The sequence below is a fragment of the Arachis ipaensis genome, chromosome B6 (genome assembly GCF_059453495.1).
Source record: "Arachis ipaensis isolate K30076 ecotype BB chromosome B6, ASM5945349v1, whole genome shotgun sequence".
Lineage (NCBI taxonomy): Eukaryota > Viridiplantae > Streptophyta > Magnoliopsida > Fabales > Fabaceae > Arachis > Arachis ipaensis.
The window spans coordinates 146,179,094-146,199,213 of NC_142441.1; the positions used below are offsets into that span (position 1 = coordinate 146,179,094).

A 20,120-nucleotide genomic window follows, 5' to 3' on the forward strand; every position below is an offset into this window, starting at 1 on the left:
AAACTACTCTTCAGAAAGTAAAGGGTAAATTGCTCTCATTGTGCAATTAAATATAATAGTATTGAACATTGGATATTATGAACATATGTGGCCAACAACAACTACATTGCACCTATGCATTTTTTTGAATTTTTTTTCAAAAAATAATGAGCAAATATTTATGTTGGGGAGTGTTAGGGGAACAATGAAAATTTTGAATAACATGAATAACCACCAATCAAATGAAAATACACTACGCCCTAATTTAATACTACTAATCAAATTTACTCTTTTAACCTTATTAATTCACATTGTTTACACATTGTTCAAAAATCTTGTTGGTTACCTATACTTTTCCATTTATGTTTTATGATAAGCGTAGTTAAGAATTATATTAGATATGTAAAATTGTGCTGGCGTTCTTATTTCTCTTTCTTTTTCTTGCCCACACATAATTTGCGTGTTTAACTTGTACTAATAACTACATATCATAAGGCAACAAAATTAAAAAGCACCATTTTTTTATAGTTATAAAAAAATGACTTGACACATTCTATATGTAAAGAGCAAATAACTTTTAATTGCATGAGTTTAGTTAATAATAATGTAAAAATAATTAAATAAGATCAGAGTAATGTAGTCTTAAGAAAAACATCAATAAAAGATAGTTTGATCAAATGTGGAGTATTTCACTGTACTTTTTTTAAAGTCTGAAATTTGTCTGTGATGTTCAAATGTAAAGTTCTACCAGATCTTGAAAGGAAATTATCTGTAATGAATACCCACGGAAACTCCTAAAAACTCGGTATATATTTGTGAAAAAGCAGAATCAGTCATAAAATCTAAACATGTTTTGTTACATAACCTATGCTAATAGTTCTTATATTTGGAATGGAAGTAGTGCACTGCATTCTGAATTCATGAAACATAGGCATTAATCATGTGGAAATGCAATAATACAGCTATATTTCACTGTCATCACTTGTAGTGTTCTGTTAAACAAAATATCTTTACTATGAAACCCAGTACAGCACATAAACTTGGGGCAGAATCAGTTGTCTTTAATTTGGATTCATTATGAGGTGGTTTAGGAGTGTATTTTAATTTTCTCTATGTTTTCTTTTTGTATCTTTGTAGTGGCTGGACTGCTAAACCTTCTTCCCCAAGGTACCATCGGTGCTATTTCTGCTCATTCAGAGGAAGACGATGACACTGGGCTCTCTGTTTCGTCTCGTCTGCCAGATTTGCTCGCCATCTCCTCATACTCCTGCGTGGTTCAAATCTGCTGCAGCTATATAGATTCCTGATGATGATATTGGACTTTATGAGGTTAGTTTATGGTGTATCTTTTATTGGATTTCCTCAAGCGAGGGATCGATATCGGACTTACTTGGGCCTGAGACCTTCCGCATTCCCCAGGTTGCCAAGAAAATCGAAGACTTAGTATGGCTTCGCCATCTCGAGGATCCTCTTGCTCCTCCTTACTCTTCTCCTTCTTGGCCTCAACCTCGGTACCCAGGTACACAAACATGATAAATTTTTATTGTTTTTCATTTGGGGTGTGCTAATATGTGCCTAATTCGATTTGGAATTCAGCTTTATGAATTGGGTATTGTTTGAAATTGCTTGAAATGTTAGGGGGCAAGCTGCAACTTAGTTAACTCTACTGTTGGCTGTTTTCAATTGGATTCCTTCATTATTATGGTTATTATTATCAAAAGGTTTAATTAAACTTGAATTAGTTCTTGAGCTTGAGCTGCACCTTAATTTCCAGTGATATGAGCTCAATCATGGGAATTGAGTTCACTTTTCATTGAGGTGGTTCTATTGACGGTTTGTATAAATAAACATAAATCCATATCATTTGGTTAGGTGTGCTACGCGTTATATTATATTAGGTGGATTTGTCATTAGTTGTTTCCTTCAATGGTTTTTTGGCTCTTTGTTGAAGTGAGCCCATATTGACTTATATTTTATACTGGAAGGTATTTTCCTCCTTTGCCGTTGCTGTGATCAATATTCAAACTTCGGGGATTTGATCAATATTTAAAGGAAATAATGCTTAATCTCGGCCCAACCTTTATAAAAGCTGTGGAATTTGATCTGTTTAACATCTTACTATAATTTTTTAGTTGAGTTTCCATCATAATTTCATTATAATGCTTTATATGATTCCTTTAGTGCGTATTGCATAAAAAAAATGGGTTTCTTCATTTATGTCATACATTCATAAGGATACCAATATCCTTGTTACATTCATTTGATTGGTGATACAGTTGGTCAGTCCCTTTCTACAAGACCAGATATCATTGGTGTTGAGATGTCCAAGGTTAGATTAAAAACTGCATGTCTGTTGCTATTTTCTTATTGGTGGACATTTCTTTCTAGCAATGGATTCCAAAGGAAGGGGCAATGAATTCCAAAGGAAGGGCTTATTACTGGTTATGAGCAGTCATAATCTCTTGTTGGATGAAGATAATACATGGTTATAAGTCAAATTATCAGTGACTTGGTGTTAAGTATGTTCTTTAGCAGTAATGCTAATTTGAGTGTAAAAAGGTATTTTTGTTTTCTATCTTAGACTCGTACAGTATCTACCTCTGACTCTGCTGAACTCTCTTTTTTGGGCCATGTACAAGTACAACATAATTCCATTTCACTGTGTTTGTAATGCTATTTACATTTTAAGATTTTGAAGTTTGGATAACTGTCTTGGCAATTTATTCCTATACTTTCTTCTTGGCGTCGTCTCAGAATTGTACTTTTTCTTGTGAGGCCTAAAGCATGTGCTTCTATATATAAGCTTAGAAAAGTGAGGCTTGGTTCAGTTTGTTATAGAGTGAGAAGCAAGGTTGTTGCATTATCTTGCTATATATAAGCTTAGACTCTAGAATCAGAATGTACACATCTTTCAATTAATTCTAATTCTAATTCTAATTCTCTTTCTCGATTACTCACGCATTGCTTCATCTCCAAAACTCCAATATGGTATCCAGAGCCATAACTTGATCAAGATCATGCTCAATTTTTCTTGTTTTTATTTCTCCAAATCAACCTTCTGTTTTGCAGCAATAATCATGGCACTTCGTCTATCAAATTCAACACCTGCATCCAAGAACGCTTTCGTCCCAATCCAAGATAAACTTCATGAAGACAATTACACAACATGGAGGATCACAACGTGGAACGCTTTTAAGTTTTTTAATTGAATTTTTTTCTAAAAAAATATATTCAAATATTCAATGAATATTATAATTTGTAATATTTATTGTTCTAACTATAATTTTTTTTTTACACATTTCACCGTTTATAATATTCTAACTTTTTTACAATTATAACTTTTTTTTTAACCTATTTTTTTGTCATCCTAATAACAAACTTAAAAATAATTAATATAAATAACATTTTCACCTATCACCTTTCATATGATAAAGACAATAAGACTTCTTCATCATTGGTAATACTATCATGTCTTTTTGGAGATTGGGTCTCTTCAAAATTGTTGTCCGCATTATTGACCCATTGTTGCTGTGACATTTCCCTTATTCCTTCCAATTTCACTGCCACTTCCTTCATGTATGGTCTCTCTTCCCCTTTGAGTCTCAAACACTTTGCAGTAACATCAGCAACTTCCACAATCTGCTGCTTGTTATCTTCATTCAAGATTCCAACTTGAAGAGCTTCAAACAAGCGATTCTCCTTCAGGCAAGATAGAAAGTAGATAGCAAGATTTTCCTTCCCTTCCGGCCTCTCAAATGAAAGAGCTTTCTGTCCTGTAAGAAGCTCTGCCAGCACAACGCCAAAGCTATACACATCGCTTTTCTCGGTGAGTTGGCTGGTTTGCATGTATTCTGGATCCAAATAACCAAAAGTTCCTTGGACCATTGTAGCCAATGCAACTTGATCCCGTGGAATGAATCTAGAAGTTCCAAAGTCAGAGACTTTGGCAGTGAAATCTTCGTCTAAGAGAATGTTGACACTCTTAACATCTCCGTGGACAATTGGTATGGAAGCAGCTGAGTGATGATATGATAAAGCTCCGGCTGCCTCTGCTGCAACTCTCAGACGATTTTCCCAATTGAAATTATTTCTCTTGTTTTCATTATGGATAAAATCGAAGAGTGTGCCATTGCTTACAAACTCATAGACAAGAAGAGGGACTTCTGTTTCTAAACAGTAACCCAAAAGCTTCACCACATTTCTGTGGTTAATTTGGGACAAAACAATAACCTCATTGATGAATTGCTCAACTTGTGTAGGATTAACTGTTTTGGACTTCTTGATGGCAACAACTTTGTCATTCTCTAGAAGTCCTTTGTACACTGCGCCAAAACCTCCCCTGCCAACGACTAGGTTGTCGTCGTAGTTGTTGGTGGCCTTCTTCAACTGTTCGGTAGTAAAAATTTTAGTAGTATGAGAGGACTCTTCTTTTGTAGAGAGTTGTTGTGGCAAAATAAGACCACCGTTTTGCTTAAAGAATTTCTCTTTTAGTTTGGTGAGTTTTCTCTTTTGGTACGTTAAGTATAGAAAATCAATCCTCACCAAAATAGCTATGAATCCTGCTCCACTTGCACTTGCATGTAATGTGTTGGACACAATTCTTTAATTTTTTTTTTTTACAAAATGGAGTATATCTTGTCTTTTCTGATGCTATATATACATTAGAATAGAATAACAACTATTTATTATTGAAATACAAACTGATATCTACAATTTTATTAATATAAAATAAAAATATGAAATATTTTACGCATTTAAATAAAAATATCTGACTAATTATTTATAAATGTAAACGTAATTAAATTTCTTACCAATGATAATACGTGGAAGGAAATTTTTCTTGTGGCAACCGTCTTCTTTGGTATCATTTCCTGATTGTTTCTTGGGACAAAAGCACCGATAGGATCCAATTGTATTAAGACAATTATTGTTAGTTAGACATGTATGATTTCCCACATCACATTCATTAATGTCTGCAGTAATAGAGAAAAAAAATTGAAGTTGTCAAAGAAAAGATAATAAAATAAAAATAGATGAATGTTTAAAAATTAATCAAATTATTCCTTATATAAATTTTTTTTATTTTTTCTTCATAATATTATATTTAAATTATTTTTTGATAGTACTAATTTTAATATTATTCCTTAATAAATAATTTCTTTTTACATAAAATAATAAAAATAATTAATTATTATAAAATTATTTTGTCATTTATATTTTTAAATTCTATATTTTCAAATTGTAATTTTTTATAGTCACATTTTTTTATTTAAACGAGTTTATCAAATTATTGTTGAGTATATATTTAAAAATTTAATATTTTAAGTTTATAATTTTTTAAAATAACTACTGTATTTATTTAGTGAGATATAAAAAGTTAAAATATTTAAAATAACTACTATATTTATTTAGTAAAATTTAAAATATTAAAATTCTAGTTTTTTAATATTTTAAAATAACTACTATATTTATTTAGTGAAATATAAAAAATTAAAATATTAAAATAACTACTATATCTTCAAAATATTAAAATTCTAATTTTTTAATATTTTAAAATAATTACTATATTTATTTAATGAGATATAAAATATTAGAATATTTAAAATAACTATTATATTTATTTAGTAAAATCTAAAATATTAAACTAATATTTTGGATTTCACTAAATAAATACCGTAGTTATTTTAAATATTTTAATCTTTTATATCTTACTCTATAAATATAGTAGTTATTTTATATATTAAAATATTAAAATTCAACAAGTGATTCTACAAATCGATTTTTCAATTATTAAGTTCTACTATATATATTAAATAATAATAAAAATTATAATTTTAAAAAATTTAAAAAATTTAAATTTTAAAATAAATATTATATTATATAGTAAAATTTAAAATATTAAATTTTTAAATATATAATCAACAATAATTTCATAAATTCATTTGAATAAAAAAATTTGCTATAAAAAGATTACAATTTAAAAATATAAAATTTAAAATACAAATGATAAGATAATTTTATAATAATTTAAATTATTTTTATTATTTTATGTAAAAAAATTATTTATTAAAGAATAATATTAAAATTAGTACTATAAAAAATATTTTAAATTTAATATTATGAAGAAAAAAAAAGAAATTTATATAAGGACTAATTTGATCAATTTTTTTAAAATTTTAAAGATGAAAATAACTTACATATAAACTTTCAGGGACTATTTTAATTTAAAATAATTTTTTTACACGTCAAGTGACACGTGGTATGCTAGGTGTTACTGATCTGACACGTTAACCAATCATATTGTGACACGTGACATTAACTTGTCACGCTATCATGCCACATAACACTTAACGTGACACGTCATCAACCATTATCATCTAACTAACGAAAGGACCAATTTGACTTATGTTTTATCTTTTAAGAACTAATATGACTAAAAAAATCTTTTGATGACTAATTTGAAGAACGAATAATTTTTTAGGGACGAATTTGACTATTAATTCATAAAAAATATAAAATTACTCATATATATATATATATATATAAACAAAAATATTATAAGTTTGATTTTCTTTTACATAGGACAACTGGTTAAATCTACTATACTGTTTTTACTTTTTATCCAAAAAAAAAAAATTCTACTATATTGTTGAAGCAAAGTAGATCGGCAATAAATGAAGCATTGAAATCTAACTTGACTGACAATAATGTCACAACTAAAGAAAACAATATCCTCCTTCATTCGTCAACAACATTAATTAATAGTAAGAATAATCATCTGCTACCCTCTCCATGCCCTTCAAGTAGGGTCCTTGCTCCATCAAAAATTTGTCATTTGTTGTGATAAGAATATTTTCTCATATTTTACATGGATATCTATTTTTAAAGATGATTGTATTTAATATAATTTGAAAAAATAAAGTCTTATACATATATAAATAGGAGTATGGATTGAGACTTTGAATACACACAAAAATAATAAATAATTCTCTTTTTTTATGTTACAATACTTCTTTCTCTTTTTTTATATTTTTTATTTTATATTTGTTACCTCTTATTTATTTATTTATTTAGTTATTTTATAACACGTTATCAGCAAAATTTAAAACATGTCTTATTATTTATGCAGCAATTCATTTGCAATAAAATTTAAATTTGCATGGATTAATCCTTGACAAACTTAAAAATACTATGGGATAACAAAAAAAAATAAAAATAAAAATAATATATTTAAAAATTATATAATTATTAATTTTTATATCACTAATAACTCTTTTATTAAAAAAAGAATAGTTTTATAGGTTAGTCTGTCCTCCTCTACCGAAATATATGATTTGACCGTGCAAATTTGACATTTTTTTTTTCAAAAATTTTAAATTTTAATCGTCCGCTTTTAATTATGGTTTCACTCGTTCTGCTATTCTTATATACGATTATTTAATTATGCAAAAATTTGATTAATTTTTTTTAGTTACCAAAATAAAAGGGTTTTTTATTTAAATAAAATTTTTGGGCTCCTAAATTATCTGATTCCCTTAAATGTTTTTTTTGAACGTGAATTCCCTAAACCATATAATATATAAATCGTCCTAGAGTTGTGTGTTTTAATGAATATATAAATTATTGTACCCTGGGACGATTTATGCATAAATTGCATAGGGGAATAAGGCATAAATCGTCCCAGCCCACTGTGTGTTATGAATAACACGTAAATCGTCCTAGTCTAGGATGATTTATGCATTTTAACCTAAAACACTCTACCCTGGTACGATTTACGTGCTTCTTCCTAATTTTCTACCCCCTAACACGATTTACGTGCAAATCCCAAACCCACAAGCCCCTAGGACGATTTATGTGAAAACTTTTATGTGTAATTCGAATTCTAACTCATCTAGAGTAAAAAGACATGTGTTTCTTTAATATATGACAACCATTTTTTTATGCAATCACACCATATTTACTACTATATCAAATTTGAGTTCAATTAAGAAGTTAATTTTTTAAGTTATAATTTTTTTAATTTATTTTTATTTTAAATTTTAAATTTTAAGTTTTAAGTTTTAAATTTTAAATTAAAAAAAATTAATTTACAATAAAAATAAACTAATATTAATTAAAGTTAATTTTCATATATTTATTCATCAAATTTATATTGTGTTGACTTATTTATTTGTTCTAGAATATTCTACTACACAAATATTTATGTAAATCACATTATGGGCTTGATTATACATATACTATAAGAAAATGAAATATTTGTAACAAATTTAAAATTATTACAAAAAATTAATTTTTGTAATAAAAATTAGTGATTGTTACATAATAATAATATTTTGTAACAACAATACAATTTGTTACAAAACGTTTTGATATTTTGTAATAATTTGATTTTTTTTGTTACAAATTATTTTGGCTTTTGTAACGAATCGGTGTGTTGTTGCAAACGTTCAAAATATTTTGTAACAAAATATTCATTTGTTTTAAAAACTCCAATTATTTTGTAATAAAAAAATTAATTTGTCACAAAATTCAATATTGTTTGTAACAAGTTATTTGTTTGTTACAAAATATAAGAATTTTTGTAACTAAAAAAAATTATTTTAAAATGTTAAAATATTTAAAATAATTTTATTTTGTTTCCAAAATTTAAGTTTTTAAAATATTATTTGTATTAATTAATTATTTTTTATGAAAAATCAAAGATTAAATGATTAATTTTTAAAAATGATATATATTATTTTATATTTTTTATAAAATTAATATATAATTTTTACTAATAATCAAGTGTTAAATGTTGATTAGAAATTAATTTTTAAATTAAAAAAAATCATTGTTAAATACAAATAAAAATCGTCCTAGGACTTGTGGGTTTGGAATTTGCACGTAAATCGTGTTAGGGGTAGAGGATTAGGAAGAAGCACGTAAATCGTGCCAGAATAGGATGTTTTAGGTGAAAACACATAACTCATACTAGCCTAAGACGATTTATGTACGACTTCTAAAACACACTAGAGTGGGACGATTTATGCTTTATTCACCTATACAATTCATGCATAAATCGTCCCAGGGTACAATGTTTTATATATTAACTAAAACACACCAACCTAGGACGATTTATATATTATATGGTTTAGGGGATTCACGTTCAAGAAAACCATTTAGGGGATTCACGTAAAATAGGAGAGCAAATAATTTATTTAAATAAAAAACCCAAAATAAAACTCGTCAGGAAGACTTTGAGGTTTTACCATAAAACCCTTCCGTTCAGATTGGATTCTTCTCAATATTTTCATTGACGGACTGGATCGATTTAAAAATAAAAAATTAAAATATGGCCTAACGTATACATTTTTTTTAAGTATATAGTCATTTTAGCATTAAAAATATTTAATTTTGACAAAATAGCCCATACTATTTGTTAAATGGGGTTGATATTTAAAAATTTATTTTGTCAACAAAAATTAAGGTCTGTTTTATCAAAATCAATTTTGTTAGCTATAAAAATAATTATTTACTCATGTTTTTTATACAATTTTTTGATCGACCTAAAAAAGTGTTTAACATCGACTCAATCTAAAATCTTATTCACATTCACAGTGTATTGTTTTATATTTGGATATATTATTTTTCTTTCATATAATTTTTAAATCAAATTTAAGTTATCTTTCGAATATATATTTAAAATATATATTTTACATTAAAATCAACAATAAAATATATTTTTATAATTTAATTAATATTTTTAATATTATATGATATTATTTTTGTTTTAAAATAATTTATTATAATATAAATATTATATAATATTTATGAAATTAAATTACACTAATTATGTATGGAATCAATTCGATTTAATATATTACATAATTTTTTTGGAATTAATCTTCATTCAAATATCTAAATTAGATTTTATAAAACATTTATACACCTATAATTTCAAGTGATTAATCACTTAGTTAGCAACCCAAAATTCACATGCCTTGCAACTAACCTTCTCTTCTTGCAAACAAAAACACCGACTAAAAAAAGACTTGATATATCATAAGGTCAAACATGAACTTTTTTCTTGTTCTTCGTTTTTTCATTTCCAAAGGGAATAATTTTCTGTTCAAGTAAAAAGTAAGACTATTTTACTCTGATTTAATTACAGATTCAAGGAATATATTATTTTTTATTATTTGTCAAAACTACTTCAGTCTTGCATTGCCAAAAATAAATTGCTTTAAATGATAGAAGGTGGGTTAAAGAAGAAAATAGAACGTGAAATAGAGAGCGACAGATAAAACAAGCTTAGAGTAAGGATAAAAAAATTAGCAGAATTTATCATAGATTAACATAGAATAGGCCCACTATAGACATAGCTAATGCAAAAATGTATTGACATGTGGCAAGAATTAGGCCTCCATGTTCAAGAACATGAAGAACTTCTACCTAGCAATACGGTGAGTCTCAAGAAGAACGTAAACTCTCTAAGCGAAACAACATAATTTGTATGAACAGGTGCAGGTTAATCTTCATTCATCACATACTAAACACCGTATCTACATAGGTTTGACCAGCTTGTTCCTTCTACTGCCGTAAGATTTCTTACTACAATAATATACTTTGCAATAATGATTGGTGTTAAATTAGAGGTGTTTTACTTTTACACATGTTAATTAAATAATGCACTACGCCATAATGGGTTCAATATCCTAAATTTATAATAATTTTACAAAGTAATATTGAAATACTTTTAATAAAATAATTTAGTATATTAGTCAAACTTTAATTCATTATTAATAGATGATAGATTATCCTGATATTTATTTATATGAAGTTTATAAGGCATATTTAAGACTGCGTAAGTATCAAAATATTGTTACTAATGTAATAACAAATAATTAATTTTTTTTATAAAGATTTTACTTTGATAATATAATAAAATCAAATGTATAATATTTAATTAATTTATAAAATTTTAGTTATGAATATTATTATATATCTTAAAACATAACTAACAACTATAAGTATTATAAGCTAAGAAACAACAAAATTATAAACTTTATATTAATCTTATCTAAAATTAAATGTGTTTTTAACTCGTTCAACTATTTGAGTAGTATCAATGTAATTCTTTAAATAGTGTTTACATAGATCTAGCAGTAAAATATAGAATTGCAAGAATGGTCTCGTTATATATTTATATTTTAAAAATAAAAATCAACATGTGAATATAATGATAAGGTAGGTAATCATTCATGTGACATGTATTTTGCCATGCATTTTTTATTTTCTTGTAAATAATTCGAATATGAATTTTGAAACAAGATTGAGAGTTTTTTTTAAGCCAATAATACTCGGTCAATATTTGTTTTTCATTTCTAATCCCCCCCCCTCCCCTCCCCTCTCACATTTGCTATACATTATTACTTTATTAGCTAACTATTGTTGCTTAAAATAATTGTTTTCCTAGCAAAAGATTGAATCTGAATTTATATAGATTTATGTAGTTACTATAACTCAATAATAATTACGGTATATTGTAGTCACCAAAAAAAAAAATTACGGTATATTGTAAAAAAAAAAAAATAAACTACATCATGTAGTGAATATCCTTGACCCTCTATGTTCGATAAAATGTCTTTTTTGAAATATATCAAATATGTAATAAATTAATTTTTAATATGTGAATTGTGGATATCATAAAAGATAAAAATATATATACGTAAAACATGTATAAATATATTTTTGTAAATATTTTTTATTTTATATTCTATTGTTGGGTGGGTTTAAACAATATAAAAGTAATTTATCTTTATATCAAAATGACAGTGACATTATACCAGAAATGAATTTTAAATGAAAATTATGTTAAGATGGAATATACTAAGGGTTTGTTTTGACGTCATTTTTTAAAAAGATTTTTTTTTAAATGATATTTTTTAAAAGATGTTTTATAAAAATAAAAGTGATTTTATGTTCAGATATCTCATATAAAAATATCTTTTTATATATTAATTATATTTGGATAAAATAAGATAAAAGTACTTTTTTCATTTATTATATAAAAAATATATTTTTTTTAAGAAAAAAGATCTTTTAAAAAAAGATATAAATTGTAACTTCTCAACAAAGATGTTTTTTTTTTTATTTTACTAGTATTTTTACTTTTACTTTTACTATTAGAAATTTATCAAACACACTTGCAAAAAAAATCTTCTTGTTTTATCGATTTAATGACGTATAAACAAACACTAAAATTTCTATCTACAGTTTCACTCAAATTCCAACTTTTCAATATAAAATAATGAACTCGCAATTAGCAAGCTTAATAAAATATTATTTGAAATATGAAATAAATAAATTTGCTATTGTTAGTTTAATAAAAGTAATTAACTAATTATTCAACTTCCAATTGGTACATTACAACAGTAAGTAATTAACTAGTTATTCAAGTTTCATGTTGGTGCTTAATTTGCAAAGACTTCGTGGTATTGCTGTATCTTAAAAAAAATATATTTTTTTTATGAGATGAATTTAAGATTTTCTAAGAAGGTAAAAGAATTATCTATAACTTTGATGTTAGACAATCTTTTTCGTTTTTAAATATTCAAGAAAAATAAATTAAAAGAAAAATGGTGTGTTATGAACTTATGATGTCGCTCTTGTCTCTGAGAGAATGTTAACTATGAACGCCTCTTAGTGATCATTGGCCAACAACAAAAGCAATGAGAATTCAAGAAACTTGTATTATCATATCTTGGATCTTGTGATGGAGTGGATAAATTGTAAATTTAATTGATGAAACTTCTTCGCAATATAATTTGCTTGGTGTCTTTGAATGTTATGGTCAAAACAACCAAGGAATATGCATTGTAACTTGTAAGGTCAAAATGAAAATGGTGATGTATATGTGGACATTGCTAATAATGTGAAAATACTATTAATAAAATAATTTAGTATATTAGTCAAACTTTAATGCATTATTTATTTTTTATTAAAAAAATAAAATTAGAAAACAAGTTATTATTTTTTTAAAATATATAAAGGATTTATTATCGTTTTATTTTTTAAATATGATGTCTATTATTTAAAAACAATAAAAATTAATTTGTTAATTTTGGTATATTAAGATTGTCTAGGGTTAAATTTAAGATAATTTAAAATAATAAGGTGCTAAATTATAAGTGTTTTACACGTGAATTAGGGGTAAGTACGATTTTGGTCCCTAAAGTTTAGTGCCAGAATCGAATTCGTCCCTTTTGTAATTTTGGATTTAAAATCGTCCTTAATGTTTTTTTCTGTATTAAAATCGTCTTTTTTAATAAAATTTTTTATTTTATTCCTAAACTACCCCTATTCCTATTTTAATAATAAAAATTATAAAATTAAAAAAAAAAGAAAACGCGTAAAAATGCGTTGGGGGTGGGAGAAGAAAAGGGTATACGAAGGGGGAGGAGAGGGGAGGGGAAGGGAAGAGGGGAGGGGGACGGCGCCCGGGAGCCTCCGTCGTCGCTGCAGTCTCGCCGTCCCGCCGCCGCCTTGTCGCCCTCTGGCACTGCACCACCACCTTCTTCTTCTTCTTCTTCTTCTTCTTCTTCTACTCTCCTCGCCGCCGCCACATGAAGAACCACCGTCCGCCGCTGTCTCTGCCTTCTGCATCTGCTTCTTTGTGCTTTGAATTTCTGAGGAACCACCATCTGCTTCTTTGTTGATTTGTTGCTTTCTGTGTGGATTTTCTGTTGATTTTCTTTGTTAAATTTGTTGATTTTCTGTTTCTGCTTCTCTGTGTGGAGGTGGAGGGGGAGGGGGAGGGGGAGGGGGTGGGGGTGGGGGTGGGGGGAAGGGAAGACGCGCGGGATGGGGGTGGGGGTGGGGGGAAGGGGAGACGGGGAGGGGGAGGGGACGCGGGGTGGGGGGAAGGGGAGGCGGAGGGGACGCGTGGTGGGGGTGGGCGGGTGGGGGGAACGGGCGGCGGGGAGGGGACGTCGGGGTGGGGGTGGGGGTGGGGGTGGGGGTGGGGGGAAGGGGAGGGGACGTCGGGGCGGGTGGGGGGAAGGAGAAGGGGAAGGGGAAGGGGAAGGGGGAGGGGGATGGCGGCGGCGTTGGTGGTGGTGTTGGTGGTGGTCGTGGTACTGGTGGTGGTGGTGTTGGTGGTGCTGTTGGTGGAGGTTGTGGCGGTGGTGTTGGTGTTGGTGGAGGAGGTAATTGTGTTGGTAATGGTGAGGGTATTTTTGTCCAAAAAAAAAAAGACGATTTTAATACGAAAAAAAACGTTAAGGACGATTATAAATCCAAAATTAGAAGAGGGACGAATTCGATTCTGGCACTAAACTTTAGGGACCAAAATCGTACTTACCCCATTAAATAATGCACTATGCAGGAGTGGGTTGAAGATGCTAAATTTATAATAGTTTTATAGAGTAATATGAAATACTTTTAATAAAATAATTTAGTATATTAGTCAAACTTTAATGCATTATTATTCCTTCCAATTCCCCTGCCACTTCCTTCATGTATGGTCTCTCTTCCCCTTTGAGTTTCAAACACTTTGCAGTAACATTAGCAACTTCCACAATCTGCTGCTTGTTATCTTCATTCAAGATTCCAACTTGAAGAGCTTCAAACAAGCGATTCTCCTTCAGGCAAGGAAAGTAGATAGCAAGATTTTCCTTCCCTTCCGGCCTCTCAAATGAAAGAGCTTTCTGTCCTGTAAGAAGCTCTGCCAGCACAACGCCAAAGCTATACACATCGTTTTTCTCAGTGAGTTGGCTGGTTTGCATGAATTCTGGATCCAAATAACCAAAAGTTCCTTGCACCATTGTAGCCAATGCAACTTGATCCAGTGGAATGAATCTTGAAGTTCCAAAGTCAGAGACTTTGGCATCTAAGAAAATGTTGGCACTCTTAACATCTCTGTGGACAATTGGTATGGAAGCAGCTGAGTGAAGATACGATAAAGCTCCGGCTGCCTCTGCTGCAACTTTGAGACGATTTTTCCAATTGAAATTATTTCTCTTGTTTTCATTACGGATAAAATCGAAGACTATGCCATTGCTTACAAATTCATAGACAAGAAGAGGGACTTCTGTTTCTAAACAGCAACCCAAAAGCTTCACAATATTTCTACGGTTAATTTGAGACAAAATAATAACCTCATTGATGAATTGCTCAACTTGTTTAGGATTAACTGTTTTGGACTTCTTGATGGCAACATCTTTGTCATTCTCTAGAAGTTCTTTGTATACTGTGCCAAAACCTCCCCTGCCAACAACTAAGTTGTCATCGTAGTTGTTGGTGGCCTTCTTCAACTGTTCGGCAGTAAAAATTTTAGTTGTACGAGAGGACTCTTCTCTTGTAGAGAGTTGATGTAGCAAAATAAGACCACCGTTTTGCTTAAAAAACTTCTTTTAGTTTGGTGAGTTTTCTCTTTTGGTATCTGAGGTATAACAAACAAGTTCCCACGAAAACAGCTATGAATCTTGCACCTGCATGTAATGTTTTGTATACAATTACAATTCTTCAATAATTTTCCTTTTCAATATGTAATAATTAACTACGTTGTCTTATATTATCATATCATATTTTATCTTATCTTACAATGATATTACATGTATACTAAATATCTACCAATTAGATACCAACTGATCGATCCCGTAATCTTTCTAACTTGTAACTAAAATTGGATGTATACACAATTTTTTTGTATTATATTAATATCTCTAGCTTGCACAATAAATGTAACCGGTGAAAATGCTTACCAGTGACAATTTTTGGAAGCATATTTCTGTGAATTTTCTCATGGCAACCTCCTATAACTGATCCATTTCCTAATTGTCCGTTAGGACAAAAGCATGAATATGATCCAATTGAATTGAGACAGTTATCCCTACTTAGACATATATGAATATGCCTATCACATTCATTAATGTCTGCAGTAACAGAAAAAATAAATTGAAGTTGTCAAAGAAAAGATAACAAACTATATAAAAATAGATGAATGTTTAATAGAATTAGTTAATTACCTGTGCAAGCATGAAGGTATGGATTTCCTTCAAAACCTTGGTTGCATTGACACCGGTAACCATATCCGCTCTCTGCCTCCACACAAGTACTATTTCCCTTGCAAGCGTTGGTACCTCTGCTCAAAGATTCTTTACACGTCTTGTTTCCAACACTCCAATCAAAAACCACAGGTAATATCTGATATGGTAGATTCTCCAAGTGGTCCTTCGAAAACGAGTAGTAACCATTCTTGACGACAAAGGAATAGCTACAGTAGAGATAGGTTGCTACTTGAATTGTGACCATTGTCATTCCGGTAGGAATATCCACCATACAGCACCCATTGCCGGAACAATGTCCCTCATCCATACTCATGATATTATGACATTGAGTTACGCACACCACTATAGAACCGCTGGTGTTGCTGTAGATAGTAAGATAGCTGAAAGTACTGTAGCCAACAACTATGTACTTGATGTCTTTGTTTGAAATGATGAAAAAAAGACTATTTGTGATTCCGAAGGGAGGGGTAAGACCAACGGGATTACCGAGGCGACTATCATAACAAATTTGGATGGCAGAAATCAATATATCTATTTGACCTTGGGAGACGTTTATGGCTATGACTGACTTATTGTCCCATATTAAATTGGAAATAGTACTGTTGCAAGTAAGTTCAAAGGATTCTTCTAAGAAATAGGTAGCACCGGTAGATGAATTTTCTATGCCAAATGGATATGGAATTTGAATACCATAACACTCACTTTGGAATCTACTAAGAGATATTTGATTACTAGCTACTACTGCTTGTACAAGAACTAATATAACAGAAAAAAATAACATGTCCATTCCGTGAGAGAAAGTGAGAACAGAGAAAAAGTAGACAAAAGGTGTGAGCAAGAGAGAGTTGTGAGCGAGAGAGAGTTTGAGTGAAATGTAGTTTGAGAGAGTTTGAGCGAAATGCAGTTTGAGAGAGTTTGAGCGAAATGCTCCTGAAGGAGTATATATATATTCGGAATTGTAAACATTCATTGCATCCATGGGTGGTTCTATGTAATAAGGATTCAATTCAAATTTCTCTTATTTCATTTATTATTGGCAAACATGAACTTTTTTCTTGTTCTTCGTTTTTCCATTTCTAAGGGGAATATATCATTTTTCACTAGTTGTCAAAACTATTTCAGTCTTGCATTGCCATGAAAACTCTACCCCGTGTAATGGCTGCAAATCAAATATTCTGTTTTTAGGATTTTTTCCAAAAATACGTTGCTTGAATGATAGAAGGTGGGTTAAAAAAGAAAATAGAACGTGGGATAGAGAGCGACAGATAGAACGAGTTTAGAGTAAGGATAAAGGAGTTAGCAGAGTTTATCATGGATTAACATAGGATGTGTCCACCTACACATTTATGTATACAGATGCAAGAATGTATTGACATGTGGCAAGATGATGATTGCAGGGAACAAGCTTGATAGAACTCTATAATCTTGTTTGCCTTGGTAGTGGAAGGAGGAGCCTACTAATGGAATAAGAAGCCAATGTTACAGATTCCCAGCTGGATTTAGGGAGGTGGGCTGGGCCGTTGTTTTAGTTTTTTGTTTTCCTGATTGCCCGTTAGGACAAAAGCATGAATAGAATCCAATTGAATTGAGCCAGTTATCCTTACTTAGACATGTATGAATCTGCCTATCACATTCATTAATGTCTGCAGTAACAGAGAAAACAAATTGAAGTTGTCAAAGAAAAGTTAACAAACTATATAAAAATAGATGAATGTTTAATAGAATTAGTTAATTACCTGTGCAAGCATGAAGGTATGGATTTCCTTCAAAACCTTGGTTGCATTGACACCGGTAACCATATCCACTCTCTGTCTCCACACAAGTACTATTTCCCTTGCAAGCGTTGGTACCTCTGCTCAAAGATTCTTTACACGTCTTGTTTCCAACACTCCAATAAAAAACCACAGGTAACATCTAATATGGTAGATTCTCCAAGTGGTCCTTCGAAAACGAGTAGTAACCATTCTTGATGACAAAGGAATAGCTACAGTAGAGATAGGTTGCTACTTGAATTGTGGTCGTTGTTATTCCGGTAGGAATATCCACCTTACAGCACCCGTTGCCGGAACAATGTCCCTCATCCATACTCATGTTATTATGACATTGTGTTACGCACCCCACTATAAAATCGCTGGTGTTGCTGTAGATAGTAAGATAGCCAAAAATACTGCAGCCAACAACTATGTACTTGTTGTCTTTGTTTGATATGATGAAAGAAAGACTATTTGTGATTCCGAAGGGAGGGGTAGGACTAACGGGATTACCAAGGCGACTATCATAACAAACTTAGATGGCGGAAATCAATATATCTACTTGACCTTGGGAGACGTTTATGGCTATGACCGGCTTATTGTCCCATATTAAACTGGAAATAGTACTGTTGCAAGTAAGTTCAAAGGATTCTTCAAAGAAATAGGTAACACCGGTAGATGAATTTTCTATGCCAAATGGATATGGAATTTGAATACCATAACACTCACTTTGGCATCCACTAAGAAATATTTGATTACTAGCTACTACTGCTTGTACTAGAACTAATATAACAGTAAAAAATAACATGTCCATTCCATAAAAGAAAGTGAGAACAGAGAAAAAGTAGATAAAAGGTGTGAGCAAGAGAGAATTGTGAGCGAGAGAGAGTTTGAGTGAGATAAAGTTTGAGAGAGTTTGAGTGAAATGCTCCTGATAGGAGTATATATATATATTCAGAATTGCAAACATTCATTACATCCATGGGTGGTTCTATGTAATAAGGATTCAATTCAAATTTCTCTTATTTTATTTATTATTGGAAAACATGAACTTTTTTCTTGTTCTTCGTTTTTCCATTTCTAAGGGGAATACGTCATTTTTTACTATTTGTCAAGCTACTTCAGTCTTGCATTACCAAGAAAACTCTATCGCGTGTAATGGCTGCAAATCAAATATTCTGTTTTTAGGATTTTTTCCAAAAATACATTGCTTGAATGATAGAAGGTGGGTTAAAGAAGAAAATAGAACGTGGGATAGAGAGCGACAGATAGAACGAGTTTAGAGTAAGGATAAAGGAGTTAGCAGAGTTTATCATGGATTAACATAGGATGTGTCCACCTACACGTTTATGTATACAGATGCAAGGATGTATTGACATGTGGCAAGATGATGGTTGTAGGGAACAAGCTTGACAGAGCTCTATAATCTTGTTTGCCTTGGTAGTGGAAGGGGGAGCCTACTAATGGAATAAGAAGCCAATGTTACAGATTACTAACTGGATTTAGGTAGGTGAGTTGGGCGGTTGTTTTAGTTTTTTGTTTTCCTGATTGCCCGTTAGGACAAAAGCATGAATAGGATCCAATTGAATTGAGACAGTTATCCTTACTTAGACATGTATGAATCTGCCTATCACATTCATTAATGTCTGCAGTAACAGAGAAAACAAATTGAAGTTGTCAAACAAAAGATAACAAACTATATAAAAATAGATGAATGTTTAATAGAATTAGTTAATTACCTGTGCAAGCATGAAGGTATGGATTTCCTTCAAAACCTTGGTTGCGTTGACACCAGTAACCATATCCGCTCTCTTCCTCCACACAAGTACTATTTCCCTTGCAAGCGTTGGTACCTCTGCTCAGATTCTTTATACGTCTTGTTTCCAACACTCCAATCAAAAACCACAGGTAACATCTGATATGGTAGATTCTCCAAGTGGTCCTTCAAAAACGAGTAGTAACCATTCTTGACGACAAAAGAATAGCTACAGTAGAGATAGGTTGCTACTTGAATTGTGGCCGTTGTTTTTCCGGTAGGAATATCCACCTTACAGCACCCGTTGCCGAAACAATGTCCCTCATCCATACTCATGTTATTATGACATTGTGTTACACACTCCACTATAGAACCGCTGGTGTTGCTGTAGATAGTAAGATAGCCGAAAGTACTGCAGCCAACAACTATGTACTTGTTGTCTTTGTTTGAAATGATGAAAGAAAGACTATTTGTGATTCCGAAGGGAGGGGTAAGACTAACGGGATTATCAAGGCGACTATCATAACAAACTTAGATGGCAAAAATCAATATATCTACTTGACCTTGGGAGACGTTTATGGCTAT

At 30.6% G+C, this 20,120-nt stretch overlaps 1 protein-coding gene, 1 long non-coding RNA gene and 1 pseudogene across 3 annotated transcripts; 1 reads left to right on the plus strand and 2 right to left on the minus strand.

The window, feature by feature from the left end:
• Positions 1–664: 664 nt before the first annotated feature.
• LOC110263601 (uncharacterized) lies at positions 665–2,689 on the plus strand. Of its 2 annotated transcripts, XR_002349453.2 has the most exons (4): positions 665–784; positions 1,117–1,308; positions 1,399–1,498; positions 2,256–2,689. It is a non-coding gene; the product is annotated as an uncharacterized LOC110263601 (long non-coding RNA). The 2 variants fall into 2 exon arrangements; XR_002349452.2 differs by lacking the exon at positions 665–784 and having other exon boundaries at positions 845–1,308.
• A 566-nt stretch (positions 2,690–3,255) lies between these two features.
• On the minus strand, positions 3,256–19,581 carry LOC107647640 (putative wall-associated receptor kinase-like 16). Its single transcript, XM_088491143.1, has 6 exons — positions 19,519–19,581; positions 19,387–19,406; positions 17,990–18,300; positions 15,987–16,253; positions 4,791–4,952; positions 3,256–4,541 (listed from the first exon to the last, which is right to left on the minus strand). Exons 1-6 carry the CDS (start codon positions 19,579–19,581, stop codon positions 3,394–3,396), a joined length of 1,971 nt encoding a protein of 656 aa, XP_088347269.1. The 3' UTR covers positions 3,256–3,393.
• On the minus strand, positions 14,433–15,744 carry LOC107647641 (wall-associated receptor kinase 1 pseudogene; annotated as a pseudogene).
• Positions 19,582–20,120: the final 539 nt, after the last annotated feature.